At 38.4% G+C, this 22,831-nt stretch overlaps 1 protein-coding gene across 1 annotated transcript; it reads left to right on the top strand.

Annotated features, from left to right (window-relative positions):
* Positions 1-690: 690 nt before the first annotated feature.
* Positions 691-16,552, top strand: cdhr5b (cadherin-related family member 5b). Its single transcript, XM_042411631.1, has 15 exons — positions 691-793; positions 1,886-2,064; positions 2,157-2,213; positions 4,173-4,262; positions 4,839-4,940; positions 5,115-5,216; positions 5,736-5,921; positions 6,332-6,422; positions 6,540-6,637; positions 7,384-7,581; positions 9,213-9,323; positions 9,408-9,474; positions 12,737-13,009; positions 14,224-14,399; positions 15,491-16,552. The coding sequence occupies exons 1-15, from the start codon at positions 691-693 to the stop codon at positions 16,034-16,036; spliced, it is 2,379 nt and encodes a 792-aa protein (XP_042267565.1). The 3' UTR covers positions 16,037-16,552.
* Positions 16,553-22,831: the final 6,279 nt, after the last annotated feature.

Below are 22,831 nucleotides of genomic sequence, written 5' to 3'. Positions count from 1 at the left end.
ATAAATCCACCAAACGAAGGCAACGTGCAAGTTTTAGTCAAGATAACTTTGTGATGTCAGAAGAACTGTTTGTATTTGTTGACTTTTTAAGGCAGCTCTGTCACTCATACTTTTAAGTTGAACAACAACTTACATTTTATAGTGTGATGGTTTGACGTCTCTGAACAGGAGATTTCTCAGAGAACTGAGGTTATAGTGTGACCAGGCATAATGGTTTGAATGAAACAATTCAACATTATGGATATTTTAAAGCAGCAGTGGAAGTAAAAGTAGTTCAGTTGTCTGCTCACATCAATCAAACCTTCCACAGTCAATATATTTATGGTGTCTTAACTACACGGTTTCTTTCTTGACTGTGTTTTGTTTGTTCCATCAGGGTTGTCGACCATAAATGCAAATTAGGACCCATGAACTGTTGAACTGTTGGTGGAGCAGAGGATCATGGAGGATGTGGTTATATGAAGATGCAAAATTAGATGAAAGAGGGTATAATTAACGGCGTCATTAATTCTTTCCACCTCTGTAAACATGATATGTCTCAAGCCAAAAAGACACAAAAAAACAGATCTTATGTAACTTCTCAGCAAACAGACGCGTGTTATGTGTTTATGACAGGGAAAAGTCCACTGCTGCCATAAAACCAAGCAGATAAGCACAGAACAGAGTTAGCTGAGGGTCAGTTCAGAGAAGATGGACGGAGTCATGGACGGGATTCATCCACACTTCACTGTGAGGACATCTGTCAGCTTTCTGCTTCTGATTCTGCTTCAATCGTCCACTGAGGCCCAGAACAGTGAGTACCGAACCCTGCTGCTTCACCTGAGGCCTCTTTGTTTTACCTGACTGATCATGTGAATGTACAGAAAACACTGGGCTCAACAACAGTGTGCTAACTGGTTCATGTGGTAAATACAAATCAGTTCTACAGTATAGCTAAACACACTGATTCAATTATTATTTGACTATATAAAGTGTTAAATAAAATAGCTCAAAGCTCAGGTGACTGAAACAGGAAGTGGTTTGACATTGAAAGCGTTGTGGAAAGTATTAGCGGTGGAGACGCATAAGTGCTAATGTTCAGTTCAGGATCAGTTATAATCAATTTGTTGAAGTTTCTGAACTACAAATCTATTTTTCATCCATAAATACCTCAACAGTCATTAATAAAAGGGTGTTTAACCCTTAATTAAGCAATCAGGAGCAGAGAGATTGTATTCTTTAGGTTTTGCGCTATTTGTTCAAGGAGGAGAAAACACTCATAATCACACTATGTTACCTAAAACAGCCATAATGATTTAATGGAATGTAAAGACAGCAAATGCATATTAGCTGCACAAAAATAAATTCAAGTTGAAATATTTAGGAAAAGTCATAAAATTATCAGGCTGAAAGAACACAGTGTTCAGGGTGTTTTTACTGTTCTCAAATATAAAAATTTGACCCAAACACTATGTAAGAGTCAAATTTATTCATCTGTCGATTTTGTTCACGATTAATCAATTAGTTGTTTGGTCCATAAAAGGTCAGAAAATGGTGAAAAATGTAGATCAGTGTTTCTCAAAGTCCAAGATGACGTCCTCAAATGTCTTGTTTTGTCCACAACACAAAGATATTCAGTTTACCGTCATAGAGATTAAAAGAAACCAGAAAATATTCACATTTAAGAAGCTGGAATCAGAGAAATTGGAAATATTTTCCTTAAAAAGTGACTCAAAGCAACTAATCGATTATCGAAATAGTTGGCGATTCATTTAATAGTTGGCAACTAATTGTTAATGTATTAACTGACTTAATCATTGTAGATGAAACTGATATCCATCATCTAATCTGACTCAGGAGAAGACATAATAAACAGTAAATGTTGGTGCTGTCTCTTCTCTGACAGTCTGTTCTGCTCCTTCAACTGTGGAGTTTAAAGAAAACAACAATGTGGGTGATGTCGTGCTGACCATCACTGTGCAGCCTGGAGTCACCCTCACGTTCAAACCTGCACCTGCAAACCCTGATAACCCATTCACACTCAACAGAAACCAGATGATAGCTGCAAAAGTGTTAGACTATGAGGTAAAAACGATGAACAGATCCACACCCAAGACTTGATTTAGATCCTAAAATCTGTGAGAAAACCTGACTGTTGAGGTTTGTTTTGTTTGCAGACTAAGAAAAGTTATATCGCTGACATCATCTGCACTGAAATAGCCACAGGCCGCCCGGTAAGATGGATTTTTTACACTAAACATGTTGAAATCTGCACTGTGCTGTTTGTCCTTTAGTTATTCCTGGCTATGCTTGTTTTCTTTCTCTCTGCTGTTCTCAGTTCTCTCTTGCGAAATAGATCTTGATTTCAGTGAGATTACCTGATTAAAGAAAGGTTATATACTGGATGAATGGGCGTGAGGTTTTCCTGAAACTTCTTGGATGGCCTGAGGAGGTTATACAGGTTCTTGAGGAGTCTGTACTGATTCTTGAGGGGTTGAGGGAGAAACATTTTAGATTGTTTAAGTATGGCGATGACATGGCCTTATTTGGCCTCCTACAGAAAAGCGTCTGCAACATTTAGTGTCCTGCAAATATTATCAGACAGCTGGCGACCAATGAGGCCTGTCTGAACTGGATGTACTAGAGCTTTGATTTGATCGATTTAAGTTTCTTTGCAAGTATGGTGGTCAATATTTTACAGTTGGAATTTTGGAGCGCTATGGGTCTATAAGAGCTACACTCCGTAGGGTCTTTACCCTCTGTGGTGGAAATCCGAAAAATAAAAAGCTGACAAAGACCAAGTTGTCTTATTGTCTTTTAATAAAAAACCTTGCAAGGGATCAGCATACAGTCACAACAGAGTGTAATTGCAGACTGATGTGAGTTACAAAGTGTACATACTTTTTATAGACAAGGAGTGTGGGAAACAGTATCAGGATGTGAGGGGGTGCAGTGCCAGATCTCATCAAAACTGTCAGACTGTCTAAAAAGAACTGTAGCATGTCCGAGATGAAGCTACTCCCTACTTTGATCAGAAGGTACCGGGCCTTTATTTGAAGCAGGCTTGTACTGTATTAGAGGCAGGCCTTTATTTCTTATTCCTTCTGTTTGATAAGTATAACCATTGGACCGCTCAAAATATACAGAGGGTCCAGCACCCAAAAATGATTGAGGACCACTGCTCTACAGAGTAGTGTCACCTTCATGATCAAAGTGACAAGTAGCAACGTGTAGATGCGGAAGAGGGAGAAGATCATAGAGACACACTGCTGCCTGTAGTATTCCTATAATATTCCTACAATATTACTATGATCATTCAATAGCGTCTGTACTTCTGAAAAGACACCCCAGACGAAGCCATCTCTATAACAAAATGTTTTAGGGGAGACATGACCAGGGAGTGGAGCAGGTAATGTGACTGAGAAAATTAACCTGCACTCAGCTGTTACAGTTACAGAATTCCAAGTAAAGTTTATACTGTCAAAACTATGGCGTGTTTTGAAAAATAAGCATTATTAAAATGCTTAATGTCCACTCAGTAAAAGAATAGGCCTACACAAAATATGTAATTACCCTAATAGCAGTTCTATTAAATCAAAATTATAAACACAATTATAATATTAAGAATTAGGCTAGGCCTATATGATAATACTGCCTTAGGGTCAGGGTTAAGGTTACACCCTAACTCTCCGATTGGGCCATCCTCCCTGTTAAAAAATAACTATTCACTTACTGGTCGTGGGAATATTACCATTTTAAGAGCTTATATAGATATCAAAAGAATACACAGCCTATACAATAATAAGGAAAAAATAAATACAAGTACAATATGAAATAAAATAAGCCTCTCATTTACCAAGCAAAATATTAATAGATTACTTCCATAGTGAGCCATTAGTTATCTGTATGCATTCTCTCTCTATATTTCTGGGAGAGAAAAGAGGACCAAACAAAAAAGTGGGTTCTAAGTGGGTTCTTCAGGTGTTTGACAGGGTTGTTCAGGTTCATGATGAAGCTTTACGGTTTCTGTTGTTCCACAGTTCTAAGCAGGCTATACAGACAGGAAACCAAAGGATTATGTGTTACATTTTCAGAGTTAGGTTTTACATGTAGTTAAAAGATGGAATTCTGTGTATTTGATGAGATAAATAATAACATAAATGATTTAAACCAGGATTGTGTCTCGTTTCCAGTTTAGCCTCAGCATTATTGTACGTCTGGTCAATGTGAACGATAACGCTCCAGTCTTTGACCAGAACCTCTACAATGTCAATGTCAATGAGGTAAGAGTCTGATAATTACCTTTAAATAAATGGGAATCATTCATAATTCTAGTTTTGTTTTTGTTTGTTTGTTTTCTGTTATTTGGATAATTCAAGATACCGTGAAGTTCTCGCATCATTATAGTTCATTTTTTTAAAGCTATATTTTATCTAGAATATTACCTTACAGATGCAACATTTTATGAACTGACCAATGACAAAATGTTGTAATTAATTTATTTTCCTCCAGTGTTAACACCAAGGTTTTTGTGTATTTGCAGCCTTTTTTAATTTGCTGATATTCTATATTTAATGTCATTGTTTGGGCAAAACAACTAGATTATGCATTATTCTTCAGAATATTAGAATGTTCTGTTATCTACAGTGTGTTTTTCACCTGGATATTGCTTTGGAAACATAAGTAGACTGTGTGGCCAAAAGTTTGTAGACACCCAGTCCAGGTTTAGTGAGGTCTTTTGATGATGTAAGAGACTTTTCAGAACAGGACTGATCAGTGTTACAGCTGCATATTGAATGCTGAAAACGGATTCTTGTCAATAATGTCTCACACTGACTGTTTGTACCTTTTTGTCTCAGATGTCTCCAGTAGGCACAACTGTGGGCCAGTACGCTGCCACAGATTTGGACCAAAGTCAGCTTTACTACAAACTGGAATCTGGTTCTGAAACGGCTGAAACGGTTTGTTTCTCTTTTGTCTCTCAGTGTTTGTTTTTCCTTTCACGACTCAGATGAGATGATGGATATCAATTCATTTCAAGTAAAGAGATGGGTCCAGGATGTGTTTAGCCTAGCTTAGCACAAAGATTGGAAGCAGGGGGAAACTATTTTTATTGTCTTGTTTGATTTCTGCAGAATTACTTTGCACTGAAGTCAGAGACTGACCCAGACATCCTCGTAAGGACCCCTCTTGACTACGACGAAGTCAAAAATGTCCGACTGGTACTGTATGCTCAGGTGAGTACTGCTCACTGCTGCTTCTAGATTTCCTTGTTCCAACTCAATCAAAGTAAATGTTTCTTTGAGTCTCTGGAGGTCAGGTACTGTATTTTCGTCACGGCAGTTCAGATATCAAATGAACATGCGACGGCTTTAAGAGGGTCGTCCACTGTTTGGTTGGAAGTTTGATCCCTGAACCTTCCTGTTCATGTCCAAGTTGAGCAAGATACTGAATCCCTTTGTTGCACCTGTAAGGGTGGGACTATTTACCCTGTTTTCATTCTTATTCGTACTTAGATTTGTGACATGATGAAATTCCTTTGATAGCACCACCAAACTTCAACCTGATGAGATGTCTAGTCAGCCAGGGTCATTTAAAAACACCGATGTGGGTGTGCAGGGCCTTTCCATGAAGAGAAGCCTCCCTAAAATGTTTGGTGTCTCTGAACAGCTAAACATTGTGAGACTAGTTTTAATCCAGTTTTTCAGACCTCTGCTGAAATAATCACATTCTAAATGTTGTTTTCTTATTTTTAGGACACACCGTTGGCACCCGCAGAGGGCAGGCCCTCGTTTACCGCCACCACCACCATCATGGTCACCATCTTAGACGTGGACAACAGACCACCGTGGTTCCAGCCCTGTAAGCCGCACAATATGGGGGGTGCTGTGATCTGCATGAGTGCTGGCTACACCGGCAGCGTCATCTTAGGTGATAAAGAGGTGAGTCATTTCCAGTTTGGAAATGCTTGGTGGTACTGATACTGTCTGATAACCGTCAGGTGACCAATGAAGGGTTTTTATCCACCAGCAGCCAGTCAGCAAGCTCCCTGACTGACGGCCTTTGTAGTTTTCATGCCATTAATCATACAAATGAATCAAATGAATCATACAAATGGGGATGATAACACATTTTTACAGAGTCTCTCCAGACATTTGTGTTGCACTCATTGTTAATGTGAAAAGTGACAGTTACTTGTATGAAGAATGGAAAAAGAAAGCTTGAGAGAGAAGTTCAAACCCTGCATTTTTGGATACAGCCAGTATACAGAATTCAGGCGCTGGTAGACAATCTAACAAATACTTTGTTTTGAAGCACATGATGATTATCAGAGTGTTTTTCTCCTTTGCAGACCGGAGTGTTACCACTGAAACCAGGACCACTTTATGCCGTCGATGGTGACTCTGGGATCAATGAGGAGATAACCTACTCATTCCTGAGCAGTGAGCAGCTTGAGTATAATGAAGAACAGTTTTTCAGTCTAACGTCACGTCTATGTCCACAGAAGGAAGTTGTTGATAATTGGAACGTAGAAGCAGCTCAGTCTGTTTATGTTTTAGGAAATGAGGGGCATCCGTTTGAGATCAACCCAAACACGGGGAACATCACCATGCGAGAGGCAGTCAACGTGTTGGGGACAATCAGTCTGACAGTGCTGGTAAAAACGAAACATTCACTTGCTTTTATCCAATGCATTCAAATGATGGTGTCTCTGTCATCCTAACCTCCTGATGTGTGTTGCTGCCTAATGCTGCAACCAAGTTGAACTTTACTATAGCCTGAACTGAAAGGAACACATAGATCTAACTATGCTAGACCACCAAAAACTAAATGTAACACCTAGAACATCTTTTCACCAGGGACATAGCTATCATGTCATATATCTAGGAATTTGGAGGGTTTTAAATGACATGAAGAGGAGTTTCCATTCTGTGAACACATATTACATCAATGAGTTTTTTAAAGTCTGATGTCATATTTTCTGATATGTCAAAATCTCTAAAATGTGTTGTTTTATGCAAAACAGTAAGTAACTTCAAATTAAATTTATGTAGTATTCTCTGCCAGAATTGCAGAACCTGGCAGTGTGTAGAAGGTTTTGAAACATCATTTAGATCATTTAGGCAATAAAATTAACAGAAACTCTAATTGAACAATTAAATGAATAAATAAAATGAGAATTTTCATCTTTTTATTTTGTTTTGGGTTGTTTTTTAGACTTAGTTTGAATAGTTGGTCGTCAAAAATGTCTTAGGGGGAGTTCTGCTTGGGGAATTGTTTTAAATTCCTGTTTACAATCCTGCTTTTTCACCTGCAAATCACCAAAGCTTAGCTTTCTGTTGGAAGAGACGACAGTCTGTTTTTGTGCTTAAATCTTCCATCAGGTATGTTTTTCTCTCACAGGCTGCTCAGAAGAGGAACAACTATCAGTTTGCTACCACCAGCGTCACAGTCAGTGTTCAGGTGGAGAGCCTCCATCGTCCACAGTTTCAGAAGCTTTCTTATGAAGGTGTTGTCTCTTCAGTCGGCACCATGGTGATGGACCTGAAGGACGAGCCGCTATTTATCATCGCCTTGGACGAGGATTACAGTGCCACTGAGGTAAAACTCTGACTCCTGACCCCATACACCCCTCAAATCCAATCCAGTGACCAGTGGTGGAGAGTAACTGAGTACATTTACTCAAGTACTGTACTTAAGAACAATTTTGAGGTACTTGTACTTTACTTGAGTATTTCCATTTGATGCTCTCCTTGTAGACTGGCTCTCTCATTGGCTATTGTGGTCCCACTCAGAAAGAAGTGACATAATCATTCAGATTTTAACTCCTAATTATCAAACATGTTTGAAGTTATCGGGGTGGCCCTGATGAGTCTGCAAGCAATTCTGGAGGTTTAAGTTTGGATCTGTAAACCCTTCACATTACCAGATAATCAGGACCAAACATTGGTACCAACCAAGGTCCCAGACCAGATTTCTCCTCCGATTGTCAGGAGGTGTGAATCAGGGACAAATTGGCCCAAAACTCCTGTAGTCCGAGCCCAGCATTACTTACTAATTACATTTAAGATGAAGATTTGACACAATGGATAATATAACAAGATTTTAAAATACAACACATTGTTAAAGATGAAACCAGTGGTTTCCAACCTTTTTGGCTTTTGACGTCTTACAAAAAGCAGTGTGTAGTCGGGGTCACATTTCACATGTCTATGAGTTGTTAACAGCTCCACCAAATAGTGATTTTTCCCTCTAAACTTCTCACATGCTGTCATTTCAATAAATGTTCAAATGATCCAATATTTCAGCAAAAATCAAAGATTAGACCCCTAGGTTTGGAACCACTGGACTAAACTAGCTAACTGTATATAAAGTAGTGTAAACTAGCTCCACCTCCAGCAGCTACAACAGTAACATGCTGCTCTAACACTGATGCTTCACTATTAATAATCTAATGATGTCATATATAATAATATATCAGTCAGAGGGACCAAACCACTACTTTTACTGCAATACTTTAACTACATCAAGCTCATAATACTTGTGTATTTTTACTGTAGTAGGATTTTTTTTCATGCAGGACTTTTACTTGTAATGGAGTATTTTTACATTGCTGTATTGGTACTTTTACTGCAGTAAAGGATCTGAGTACTTCTTCCACTGCTGCCAGTGACTCAGACATCAGGTTTTTATTAAAGGGAAAATTCCGGTTTATCAGAACTTGGGAATAGTTTCTGTAGGTTTTTTTCCATCATTTCTATCAGTCATAACAACATTGTCTTCATCAGGTTAATATCTGAGATCTGGGAACACTATCATCGAAAAAATAAGTCAGACAGGTCACAAGCATGCACAGCCTAAAAAACAAACCAACAAAAAAGTGCTTATCCAGATGACCTAAACAACTTTATGTCAGTCATAATCCCTCATTACAGAACAAAACTGTGCACACAATTAAGGTAAGTAGAGTTTGTCAAAAATGAAGCAGGAAGCAAACTGTACTGGATGTTTACAACAGTTTGGGAAATAATTTCAATGTTCATCTTTGATTGCTCTTTCAAACCTCCATAACATTGGGGTTATGTCCAATGCTTTCTGGGGGCTTTGAATATGTTTTACTAATATTAAACCTTCATGGTTTAATATGTGCATAATAGAAAATATGTTACATTTAAAATGTCCTCTGAGGTACCAAAAAATAATAATAATGGATTTGGTTTCTGTTCAAACAGGGTCTAAATCCCAACATCAACTACAACATTAAGAGAAGCAGTGATTTCGCCATCATTGACGGCTACTTATTCATGACTAAAGATCTCCCAGAGGGCACATTATCTCTGCAAGTGAGTTTACAAATGTAGCCAAAGTTAAAGTGATTGACAGGTGATTTTCTTATTAAGCACTCGACTTCATCTTCGCACTTCCAGGTGGTGGCAGAAGACACGTCTACCAAAGAATCAGATACAGCTGATCTCACGGTGGAGGTGAAATCAGGTAGGAAGAAAACCTTCACAATTGGCCCATTTCCACCACTGAACTTTTATACAAATCCAAACCTAAAGCCAAGAGTTGTTGTTTGAACTCTGGACATGTACCTGCATTTCAGCTGGAGGTACAAAGGTCTAAATTAAGCAGTAGCTTGACTATTTCATCCAATCCATGGAAGACAGGCTGGTTCTTCCCTGTGAATTTAGTCCACTGTGGTTGGTCTGCTCTGACAAAGTTCACTTGGATGTGAACAAAGATCTTTTCATGTGGTCTTAGTGCAGTTCTCTGGAACACAAAGTTTGATTAGCAGCATTCTCATCAGTTCAACTAAACCAGAACAAATGGACAAACACACCAGAGTTTGTTTAAACCACACCAGTTTAGTTTAGGGTGTGAAAGTACCTTTAGGGTGTGTTAAGACTTAACAAGAAGCACATTTCAGAAGTGACACGATTGTGTTAAAGGATTTGCCTGGCAAATTTTCTATATTTTTCTTATTTTCAACAAATCTCATGTTTGGATCTAAACCAACATTGAACTGATCTACTACCAAATATTGTGTGTGTAGTCAAAGCCTGATATATATATATATATATATATATATATATATATATATATATATATTCATCTGTGCTATAGACCTCCATTTTGCCCAAAAACTATTAAAAACATGTCAGTGAGCCAAACCGCTGCACTGGGTGACATGTTGTCTCTGAAGACAGCAGTTACTGTAGTTTGTTTAGAAACGGTTCCAAAGATTAAAAACAGTGATAAGATCGTAACTTTTAGGAGAGAGGTACCTAGTAAGGTAGACACCACTGAGCATGCATGAAACGTGGTTAACAGCTTTACTAGCTTGTGCTACATATTACAACCTCTGGACTTTGTACTACATAATAAATTTCTCAAAGAACTTCGGTACAAAGTTAAGAGGTTGTGATTTACAGTATAGTAATATAGTGTATTATCACTATTTTTATTCTTTGGGGCCATTTCATATCTAAACACACTATGGTAACCATTGTCTTCATAATGAAGGAACATGTCACCCAGTGCAATAGTGGGGCTCACTGACATGTAGTATTAGTTAGTTTAAATAGGCATAGAGGAATAAGACATGGTTACACACACAATACTTGTTAACAGATCAGTTCATTGTTGGTTTGGATCCAAACATGAGATTTGTAGACAAGAAGAAAAATGTAGAAAATTGCAAGTCAAATCCTTCATGTAGTGAATGGAAATAAACCAATGCAGGCTGGCATGAGTTTAGGTGAAGACGCATCTGCAAAAGTTAATCATATTTCAACTGGAGCAAAAGATGTGGGCATATCCTGATGCTGTATGATTCCACTTCATGAATGTATGAAGACAGGAAGCGAAAGAAGAAAAACTAACAAGAACATCTGAAGTTCCTGGAAGGTTTTTAGTCCAGTGGCCCCAATTATCAACCATTTGTATGAACAATTTTTACAAAAACTGAGTGCTCACATTTCCAAGCAGAGGATGTCATTTATCTATTTCTTCTTGCATGTGAGAATGTATACTTCAGACCATGTGTACACAGAAATTGGTGGTGGTAGAAAAGGAGCCCAACTTCAACCTGTGATAGTCTGTCCGTAAACATGCCAAATAATGCCGTTTGGTTTTGCACTAATTCATCATGTCGTACCTCCACCTCATTATGAGTAAAGTTGTTCGTCCTGGCCTTTTTTGCTTGAATCCATGTTGTTGGCTGGTGTGCCCAGCAGGTACTTTCAAAGGGAACTTGTTAACCACATGTGGTTGATTTTCAAGACTACACTGCATCAGTGTACATGTGATATATACTGATGTTGGGCCTTGGCTACAAGTTTGGCTATCAGCAATAATTAATGATTAGCAAGATAATTATTAATTATTAAAATCAATAAAATTATTATTAAGAATTAATAATAATATTAATCTAGCTAAGTGTACTTATATACAAGTGTATGTGTGAGTGTGTGTATGTGTGAGTGTGTGTATGTGTGTGTGTGTGTGTGTGTGTGTGTGTGTGTGTGTGTGTGTGTGGGTATGTGTGTGGAAGACAATAGCAAGATGTCTCTAGTCACCTGGTGACTGAGAACATGGCATGCAGACAATATGGCCAACAGGGGGAACCACAGAGATAAAAGGCCAGACCATGTGGTGTCTTGAACCACATGTGCTGCCTGAACCAAAGTTTGCAAAACTGGGTTTTAAACCTCCTAACTATGTTCTCTATTCAAGGCCAATCGGTGTAGGCTAAAGGTGCCAGGGTAGGAAGAGGTTAGTTGCATGCAAGGCCTAGTTATTGGATGTAACATGTGCCAAGCATGCTAACATTAACCTAGCGGTGTGGCTATGCTATAATTTGACTATGAATAATAAGGACTTCACAACAATAGTTCACTGAATAACATTAGCCAAATCAATACATGTACAGCCCAGTTGTTACCAGTCCATGAAGAAAGAGATGCTTTGTGGCGTTCTGCTTCTTAGCTGGTGAATCCATAGATGAGTCAGGCTGAGAAGGGTTTGGCTCCAAAGCTGAAAGATGCAAGGTAGACAGCACTCCAGTCGCGTAGGTCAGAGGGCCCAGGTCACTCCTTTGTGTAGAGTTTGTGGCAAGCTAACTCTGTTTCGTGGCTCCTGTACTTGTTGAACATGTGGTCCCCTAGTGAGTCTCAACACTAATATCCTTGTGCATACTGGCAGCTCTTATGCACAGATGTAGGACTCTATGAATAGGTTGATAAATGAGGCCCCACATCCGAGCTGCAAAAAACTCTGAGCTGCAAATAAAGCACAGCAAAAATTTACAAAAACCACTTGGTTAGGTTTAGGTACAAAAAACACTTGGTTAGGTTACGAGAAAGATTGTGGTTGGGGTTAAAATGACCACTTGAAACGTAGTCATGGAGTGAGGGTTCGGCTTAGTAAACATCACAACAAAAACTGTCCCGAGTTGCATTTGGACATGACACTCACGGTTGGAAGCAGGAGGCAAACTGTGGTCTCCTGCAGCAAAGTCCGCTGTTTGCCATCTAACCTTCGGTCTCATGGCATCTAATAATGATGCAGATGGGTTTACGTTGGAGTTGGTTGAAAGCCCGGTGCATCTTAAACAGATACCAAAGGGTACCTTGTGCATTGGTATAAAACGCCGAGGGGTGTGACAAAGCATCGGTATTTGAAACCCTGGGAATGAGAACAGGCTCGGACATGAGGTGAAACCATTAAGCTTCAATGTGTGCTCTACTCCCAGGTCTCACCACCACCAGTTTACCTCTGAGTACTACAGACATCATGGTCACAACATCCACAGGGGAATCCACCACCAACAGCAAGACCACCGAAGATATTGTGTCCACCACCAACCCCAGTACGTCCACCGACAGTATCTCAACTACCCTCCCCAGCACAACCGCTGAAAGCAGCACCTCCAGTATGTCCACTGAAGGCAGCAATTCCACCACTAATCCCATTTCAACCAGTGAAGAGAGCACCTTCACTGCCAGCACTACTCGCCCTTTCACAGGTGGTCACATGTTTATCTCAGTGCCTTCTCTCCATCAAATTAAATATTGTACTGTTGAGGAAAATTAGGATAGCAAGAAAAGTGAGTATGATCGTCATCGAGTTAACAAAACATACAACACCACATATTATTTTTAAAAAAACAAAGACACAGAGAGTATGAGTCTGCTTCAAAGTTCATGCAAAGGTAGCATTCACAATGCTCTTTAACATGTTCAAGAGCTGCGAACTTTGACCTGAAAAGGTCTTGTTGACATTCAAAGTGACCAACCACAGAGCCGTGCTTTGATGTGAATCGACAAGTAAGTTCTGAAAAGATTCTACCAGATTTAAACAGAAACTCATCCTAACAGCTCAAAAAACTCAATAAATATACATGAATATGTTTGGAGACTTTGTAGTAAGCTTATTATATGTCCAGTTGGAGTCTTATATTGTTGTTTGTACTGTTAGCTTTGACTCTGGTAAACTGTTTGACTTCAAATTTCCAGTTCATCTGGTACCAATTTGCCAGTGAAAGAGGGTGGGTTTCCATCCATCCTTTTTCATGCGCTGTTTCATTTTGCACATATGAAAACCTGAGTTGAACCACTGGAAATTCAAAAAAAGTCGAAATATAATATAAAAGTTTTTGTGCTTGGATGAGTTGGAAAATTTAACGTAAAATGCAACAAAGTGCGATGAAACAGATTAAGCGAATAAATGATGACGTACAGAAATCATGTGACTTCTTCATCTCTGTCCATCATGCTCTCCATCACCAGGATGTGTATCACGTTTTCCATCACTTCAGATTTGACTGTCACTCAATTAATTGCATCTTCTTCTTTTTGTGCTTTACTGCACTCAACAGTGTACAGCGCCTCCAACTGTGATGTGCTCAACTATTAATATTCGCAAAACAGTAGTGGATGGAAACACACATTAATTCACATTTTCTTTTATCAATTTTCTGAAATTTACATTACAAAATTTGCTCTACATTTTAATGGAAACATGACTCATCATTTAAAGAATGTCTTTTCACCTGACAGTCTTTGACCCCAGAACTGACTCAAATCCCCTTTCAAGATTCATTAATGAGACCTGTGACAGCCATTGCGCTGGTTAAAAATCAATCAATCAATTTCTTCATCAAATTTCTTTTATCAAAATGATCAAATCAAGATTTTTGTTTTTAGTGACCCCTGTATTTAGTGACTTTTGTTCCTGCAGACGGAGCGATCATCCCGCCAGGTGGCTACGGCCCGGTGGACATGGCAGCGCTCGGTGTGACTCTGGGTGTCTTGCTGTTCATCTGTCTGGTGGTCATCGGACTGCTGGTCTATCGCATTCAGAGGTGGAAAACGGACTGTAGAAAGATCTCAGAAGCCAGCATGTTTCAACGCTCTGTGAGTTCAAAGTTAAAAAGTAGAGAAATGTTTTTCAACCATCCAACACATCCCCGTCCCTGACTTGAGATTACTGTAACCACCACTATGCTGTTACTTTAACACATTTCGTTTTTTTTTTGGTCCAAAGACAGATATCCCTACAACTACCAGTCAGATTCCACCAAATTTGCTGTGTATATTCATGGTTCTCTGAATATAAGTCCTACATTTGGTAACTTTTGGTCATGTTTTCCTGAAGGACCATTTTTAGGACAAAATCAAAAAATCTGAAAGGCAAATTCCTGCTCCCCAGTGCATGAACCGCTTAAATTTGACTATCACTTTCAGGACAAACCACTGCTGGTAGCTCTAACAATAGCTAAATTATCAGTATGTTGACCCCGAGCTTCATTGTTTTGTCAACATCAGCATCAGTTTAACTTCAGTTAGTTGAAGTGTAATCTTCAGTTTTAGTTAAGCATACGCTTCCATTTTAATAAATGTATTAATTTACTTTGGGTGTGTAGTTCAAATATCAACAATCTTTCTCCAGAATGACTGACTCCACCTATAAGTTCAACTTGAGTCAGCTACTAGACTTTGACTTTGGCTGACTGTAACACTTGACTTTTATTAGCTTATAGACAGTTAGATTCTTTGGTTAGCTTAAACTTCGGTAAGGTTGAAGACTTTTTTGTTCTCTACAACAGCTTTATATGGATTTTTAAAACAAATGCTCTTTAATTACAATAGGAAACCTTCAAAAATGTAGCTTAGGGGATAGATTGGTTGTCAGGTAACCAAATAGTTGGTGGTTCACCTCTGGGCAGGAGGATTTATCATGTACCTACCTAAAAGTATCCAGAGATGAATATATAAATAAAGATATATCTATAAGTATCCATCCTGCAGAGTCAATCTTTTGTGTAATCGATGAGGATGACTGTAGCTCAGGTTGATCCCTGGTTTCTCGTGCCCACATGTCTAAATGTCCTTCATCAAGAAACAGATGCCCAAATTGCTCTAAATGTAACAAACACTGCCGGCAGGGCTTTAGACTGCTTATCTTTTAACTGTCTTCTCTCTCTAAATGTGTTGTTCTTTCACAGCTGAGTCAAGCTTCAGGTGGTAACAAGGACGGCATCCAGTACACCAACGAGGCCTTCCATAAGGATGAAGATGGACGCAGCACAGGCTCCGACAGTCAGGATGGGGGAAGTGTAATGGCTGGCAAAGAGACACTGTATGAGAACGACTCGCTCAGAAAGTCTTCATTGCCGCTGAACAGCCCACAGCATGACGACGCCAGCCTGACGGGCTCTGACAAGACCGACAGCGAGAAGGACGTGAAACCCATCCTGACCAAGGAGAGACGCATGGAGGAGGGGTACAAATCAGTCTGGTTTAAGGAGGACATTGACCCGGACGCTAAGGAGGAAGTGGTCATCATCCCAGACAGCAGAGAGGATGACAGCGAGGAGGAAGATGAGGAACAGTCATCCAGCGACAGAGAGGAGGATGAAGACGACAACCTACCAATAAAAACCCCAAAGGTTGTCTTTGCTGATGCAGAACTAGACAGTGGACTCGGGGTAAAGATGGGGGATCCAGCAGAGGACTCTGAGGATGACGAAGCGTTGAACGTGGAACTGTGAGTGAAAGGAAACGATGAACCACCCATAATAAAATCTAATGATGATTATCAGCAGTGAGTCCTGTAACAGCCGGTCTTATCAGTCATTATAGTGGACCTATGACATCAAACCATAAACCATAAAAAAAGTAATTATGAATCTCAGGCCCATTTGAAAGCCTCGCCCATGTGTGACAGTCTAGATTTTCAGTGCATCAAACCTTTAACAGCTCTTATTTTTTATGTAAATACTTCATGTGTCATAATTAATGACTCAGTGTCACTTGATTAACGATATTATTATGTTTATACATGTCAGGCTGCTGAGATCAGTGTAGTGAGCCACCGTTTCTCAACAGAGGCCTTGTGGACACGCAGGAGGTCCATGGAAGAGTTTTGAAATAAGTATGTGTATATTGATTTATGCTCGCTAACATCAGATGTTTATTTTAAATGTACTAATTATTAAATTATAAAATTCTTCAAGACACAGGCTGACAACCTTTAAGGTGAATTTATAGTTGTGTAGTAAAAGATCAGTCTGGTGATTTTCTATATTTGTCTTCATGTTTGGATCCAAACCAACAATGAACTGATCTACTAACAAGTATTGTGTGTGTATCAAAGCCTGATATATCTTATTCCTCTGTTGTTGTCTAAAAACTATTAAAAACATGTCAGTGAGTCACACCACTGCACTGGGTGACATGTTGTGGTTGTTCAGAGCTGAAAGATGAATGCATCATGTTGTATAAAACCAGAGATGCAGAGAAACAGCAAGTGGTAAGAACAGAAACATATCAGTTGTTACAGTCTGTGATAATAAAACCCTCCCTACTGATACTGATGACTGTAAAACTATACACTCAATAAAAACATGCAGTCAAGGCGAAACGCATCCATAACAACCTTTAACCACCACCCAAAGTAGATAATGTCAATAAAATTGCTAAATCAAACAAACCTTTGTCAAAATTATACAAACGTTTATCTTCCACTGACTCCACCATACCTCCTCCAATACATAAATGGGAAAAAGATCTTAACATCAGCACCATGGGGCTGCTAAATCCTACACACTGGTCCTTTAAGAAACAAATATTTTTATTGCATCATAGGACACATCTTTTTTTTTGTGAAAATCCTTTTTAGTGAAAAACAAACAAGGACAGATTCAGACTCTCACCAACACCCAGCAGGTAATCACAATGAGCCTTCAGCCATGGTGACGAGTGACTGGAAAGATGCAGGCTCCCCCTTGTGACAAATGGCAATTTTAAATAAATCAGGACATCAATAGGACTGCACGTTAGTGAGCTAGTCAGCTGTTTCAAGTCACTCGTGTGAGGATATTCACGATTCTCCTGATAATGGAAATTCATCACGATTAAATTATCTTGAGTGTTTTTATCTTGATGTAAAATAAAATCTTATATCCTCCCATCCAACATGACACATCACGACACCTCCGCTCGTAGCTGTGACTGTCACCAAGGAAACTATTTTACCCAACTGGAAAAACAGAAAACAACTGACCATCTCACTGTGGTCAAATCTTTGAACAGAGCAGGTAACAAAATGGTTTGTTTGTCACAGAACCATCTGAGAAGTCGTCCTTGGAAACTGTTCGGAAAAGGGCGGGCACTTTCAAAAAAATACTTGGCAGGTGATTGGATGAACCATCAGTCTGTCAGTTGCTGGTGAGCTTCAGTGCAACAACAAACACAAATAAATAATATTCATGTACATTCATAAACACTCTTTAGAGGCAGACATACAAGTGGAAACACACTCACACAAACACACTACATTGAAAGCCTGCTTAAAAAAAACAAACTTTTTTGCCATTATTATTATCATTATTATTATTATTAATAATAATAATAATAATAATATTGTTGCATAATGACTTACTGAAATTTCTCCTCTTATGTTTTTATTGATTTATTTACTGATTCATCCAATCATATTTTCTTTACTTTCTACTTTCTATCATTCATCATCAATGATTGAAATACTTTGATGCCCAAACTGACTCCACACAGCTGTTTCCCAACGACAATCATTCACGGTCCGGGTATCATCGTAATTCATTTGGAATTCAAAAAACGGTAAATCTGTTATTTGTTTCAAAACAAAAAACAAAAAAATGTTTTGGTGTCAGAATCAAATAATGAAAAACCAATCAAACCCGGCCCGTTTTTGGGTTTTGCTGATTCGTTTTATCGTTATGAAAAAAGGAAAAACACATGACTTCCGTTTTTGGTTTCAAACGCAAAAACGAATTGGCTGAATGTCCGCAGACACCTCTATTCAATCCAAAAAGGAAATGACGTTTTTTTGTTTTGAAACAAATAACAGATTTACCTTTTTATGGTTTTTGAATTACAAATGAATTACGAATTATCCGATGACACCTGGAGCATTCTCCAGTTCATCTCTATTTCTATATCCTTCATGTTAACCTGCGTCCACCTTCACCCTCCGATCTGTCATTCCCGTGTCTTTGCTGTTACAAATAAAAGTTTTTCAAAAAGTCTGAATTTCTCTTTCTCAGCAGTTTCACTGAAAGCATTAACATGTTGAACCTGAAGCAGAAAATAGATGTAAATAAAATATTACTGTACTGTAATAATAATAAACCCTGAAACCGAGGAATTAGGTGGTTTTGAGATTAAGGTAGTTTCAAAATTATGATTGTCAAAAGTCATCTAAAGAAAAAATGAAACCAAATTAAGGTGTTTTTAATGATTTCATTTTTAGAGTCCAGGTGTAACTTCCGTACAGTGAAACAGGACAGACAGGCGGGACGTAACGTTGGGAGGGATTTGATTTAAACCTTGAACAGTGGTCGTCTCATCATGAATCTCAGAGAATCTGTGCCGCTAAAAGTTGAAGATTGATTGATGGGTGGATGTCATGATATTATTGGTTGATATTGATCGGTTCAAGCCTACGTAAGCACACGTCATATTTTGTTTTACAAGGAGAATTTTAATATAAGAATACAAAGAAATAGATTGGCATATATTGTTAAATTGGTGCACAATACGATCCGGGATGTGATCTAAAAGGGTTAAAATGGCATTTTTCATTTCATCTCAACTTTAATGTTCATCAGAATATTTGTGTGTTTACACTAAGACAGAAGAGACGCAGAGGAATAAATCAACCTGCAGACAGTTGGATGTTGACACCAACAACAAAAACAACAACAACAGGAGACTGTCTGTGTTCTGAGGTTTGATTTTACTGAAATTAAAAAAAAATGTACATCACATTTTTACAACAGCAATCATTTCACTTAAAAACTTTACACCTGTTTGTACAATGACACCATTTTATAAAAGCCGTAAAATCCAAAAGACTCAACATGTCGCGAAAAAACCAAACCTGAGAAACAAACAAACAAATGGAGGAAAACGAAGAGTTAAAGCAGAGACAGTAGACAGCAGAACAAGTAAAAGAAAACGCGAATGAGGCAACTTGGCATCAACAGCTGGCATTAATATAGCAACAATGAAAACAGTATAAACTTTTTTAAAATAAAAAAAAGATGAAACAGTTTGCAGCCTCATCACACCAGAAACCTTTGAGAGAAAGAAAGATTTATTAACGCAGTGTTTGATAAAATGTGTTCAATATTTCATAATTACGGTGATTTAGCTGAAAGAGCAGCATCCTCCATTCTCAACAAAAAGTAAAATTTTGAGAGAAGTAGATCTCTGCTCTTGCTCAGCATCACAATTTATTGATCACACTAATGTTTGGGTCCCTCTGGAACTTCGTCGAGAGCAGTGAGTCCTGACAAAATGTTAGTGTGATCAATAAATAATCAATAAAGTGTGATGTTGAGCGAGAGCGGAGCGCAGGATCTACTTTTCTCAAGACTGACGTGATACTTTCCAACATTCCTGCATCAGAGATAACTGGATGTGTGAATATCTCCTTTGAAAAAAGTAAAATTTGTAATGATTTCACTGAAATGAAGTGAAGTGTGTGAAATAAGTGATAAATGCTGATAGTTAATACATTCTGTTCATAATAATTGAACTAAATCCCCAAAGAATCAAACAAAAAACAAAAATAAATTGAAAGTAAATAAAATTATATTGAAACCAAAAAACGCTTTTAATATGACACAAATTTAATCCCACAGAAAAAAAAACAGTTATAGACGACATGAAGAGCAGAAAGAGGAACATTATCGTGTAACCGACACAGCTGCTCTTTAGCCAACAAGCTAGCTATTTATCAGGCTGCTAAAAAAGTTGTTACCTCGTTTCAGAAATAACAACTTTTTTACAAATCAGAAAAAGCTCTTAGCCTCTTAGCTTTTTGGCTATGACGTAAGCTAAAAGATAACTGAACTGTTGTTAGAATAATTTGCTTTTACTTCATTGTGTTTAGTTTTAGCCGATTAGCTTTAAGCTAGGAAAACAAAGTTAAAATAACAAATTGGGAGAAATATATATTCACCTCAAAGTTTTGCTTCTTTTTTTTTTTAGCGTTAGCTTTGCTTACAGATTGTGAAAGAAAGTCAAACTAAGACTAGACAAAAATCTCAGCGTCACTCTGTCGTTTCTGTTTTCTGAGCTTTAGCGTCTTTGCTTTTAGTTAGTAGACAAAAACAAAGCTAAATGAAAACGTCCAAAAAAAATCAACATACTGTAATATTAACTGACTGTAAGGCTTAGTAAGTACAATACAGATGATTCCTATACTGTTAATGAAGTTTTCAGTTCCCTGAAGACACTGTTTTAAACACGATAATAATGCAAATAACACTAAAAACAATTTAGTCCGACATATATGTGGAATATGTTCAGACATGGCGGGGCGGTCTCACTGTAAGAAACTAGACTTTAAAGCTGCAGTAGTTGATTTGAACATACACAACGCCAAACCTTCTGCCTCCACCGCCTCCCACAGCCCGTTTCCCCGCCGCACAATCCCACCAGCCCGGCGGCGGCGGTGGCGATATGAAGCTCGAGGCCGTCATGGAGAACCTGCAGCGCGGCGGAGAAGGAGAAAGACCTTCCCTCCATGGTGGAGGCCTGGATACACCAACGAGCCCCTGACGCTGTGATTGGCTGGTTACATGCTATCTAAACCTGATTGGTTGTTTGATTCAGACCAAGTCCAGTTTTTTTAAAAACTAAATATAAAGGGGCGAGCGCTCACAGACTCACATTTTCTTTTAAGGAAACCTTCAATTAAATATTGTTAGGTGGTCAAAATTAGTTATTTTAACCAAAATTATGATGAAATAATATTTCCTACTGCAGCTTTAAAGTAGAGCTGAAAAACAATTAGTCCATCTACATTCAATTCATTATTTTTCGAGCAAAAACACTAAAAAAAAAAAAAAAACTTTCTCTACTTCCAGCTTCTCTGATTCGCTGCTTTTCTCCGTTCTGTAGAACTGAAATGTTGGTCAGACAAAACAAGACATTTGATGGCATCACCTTGTAACTGACATTTTTCTTTATTTTCTGAGGTATTTTTAGACCAAAAGATTAATTGAGGAAATATCAGCAATTGGCAATATTAAACTGATGATGAAAATAATCAATAGTTGCAGCCCTCCTTTATTCCAGGGCTGCAGATAATAGTTTAGTCCATAAAATGCCAGAAAACTGTTAAAAATGTCCAAGTTTTGTCTGACTGAAGAGTGCATGATGATATAAAACTGAGAAAAGCTGCAACCAGATGATTGAGAGTCTGATGACTTAAATGATTAATCGATTATCAAAAATGTTATTAAGTAATAATTTAAAGTAATAATAAGTAATAATGATTGAACTGAATTTAGATAACCAGACTGAACAAACTGTGTTAAAGCCAAACGTAGCGTTTTCTGTTCTATTTTTCCTGTCAGAACAAAACATGTAGAAAAAAATAACCTGCATATGTTTCACATTTAAAGCCTACATGTGAGGGATTATTAATGTGAAACATCTGTGTTGAGCTTCACTAAAGAGAAAAGCTTAAAAAAAAACTACAAAGTAGAAGCTGTTTGAGTTTCAGTGTTTTCAGCAGAGTGGTGAGCACGACACCAGTCTGATGACATCAGTGTACATAGTGGAAATGTACATTATACTGACGTCAGACGTTACAGTCCCAGTAATTCCACCACTCCTCAGTGTTTTTACAGATCTTGATTTGTTTGTTCTGACTGTTCTTTGAGAATTTACTGTAAATGAACAACTCTGTCCACACTGAACTGGTAAACACATCTTATCCTCCCTCCGGTCACTGTGCAGGTGCTGCAGTTACCGGCTGGACCCAGACGCCCGGTCCGCCTCCTCTGCCTGCAGCGTTCGAGCGGAGAGAGAGCGAGCCGGCCGTCCTGCCCGTCACACAGCTGGCGAGGAGGCGATGTGTCCGGACGCTGAGTATACCGTTTCTTCTTCACTGGTTTTCTGTGGCTGACTTGCTGTACTGTGCTGTCCGCACATGCCCAGTAGGAGGAGAATTACACGTTTTGGCGTTTTAATGTGGACGGATGTATTTGTAGAAATTAGCTGAAACTCCTGCTGTGGATGCATTTTAGATTTATTCACAATTATTCAAGTGTGTCTTAAACCAACAGTCAGGAGTCCAAATGAACATTAAAGCAGTTTTTACTTGCTGTAATCATTCCTCCTGTTCATACTGACCATTAGAAGATCCCTTCATAATGACCTTACAATGGAAGTGATGGGGGACAAAATCCACAGTCCTCCTTCTGTACAAAAAATGTATTTAAAAGTTTATCTGAAGCTAATATGAAGCTTCAGCATCCAAATGAGTCAAATCAAGTAGATATCTTTCA

This window comes from Thunnus maccoyii, chromosome 5, assembly GCF_910596095.1.
Source record: "Thunnus maccoyii chromosome 5, fThuMac1.1, whole genome shotgun sequence".
NCBI classification, from domain to species: domain Eukaryota; kingdom Metazoa; phylum Chordata; class Actinopteri; order Scombriformes; family Scombridae; genus Thunnus; species Thunnus maccoyii.
This window is presented reverse-complemented; position numbering and strand designations above follow the sequence as displayed.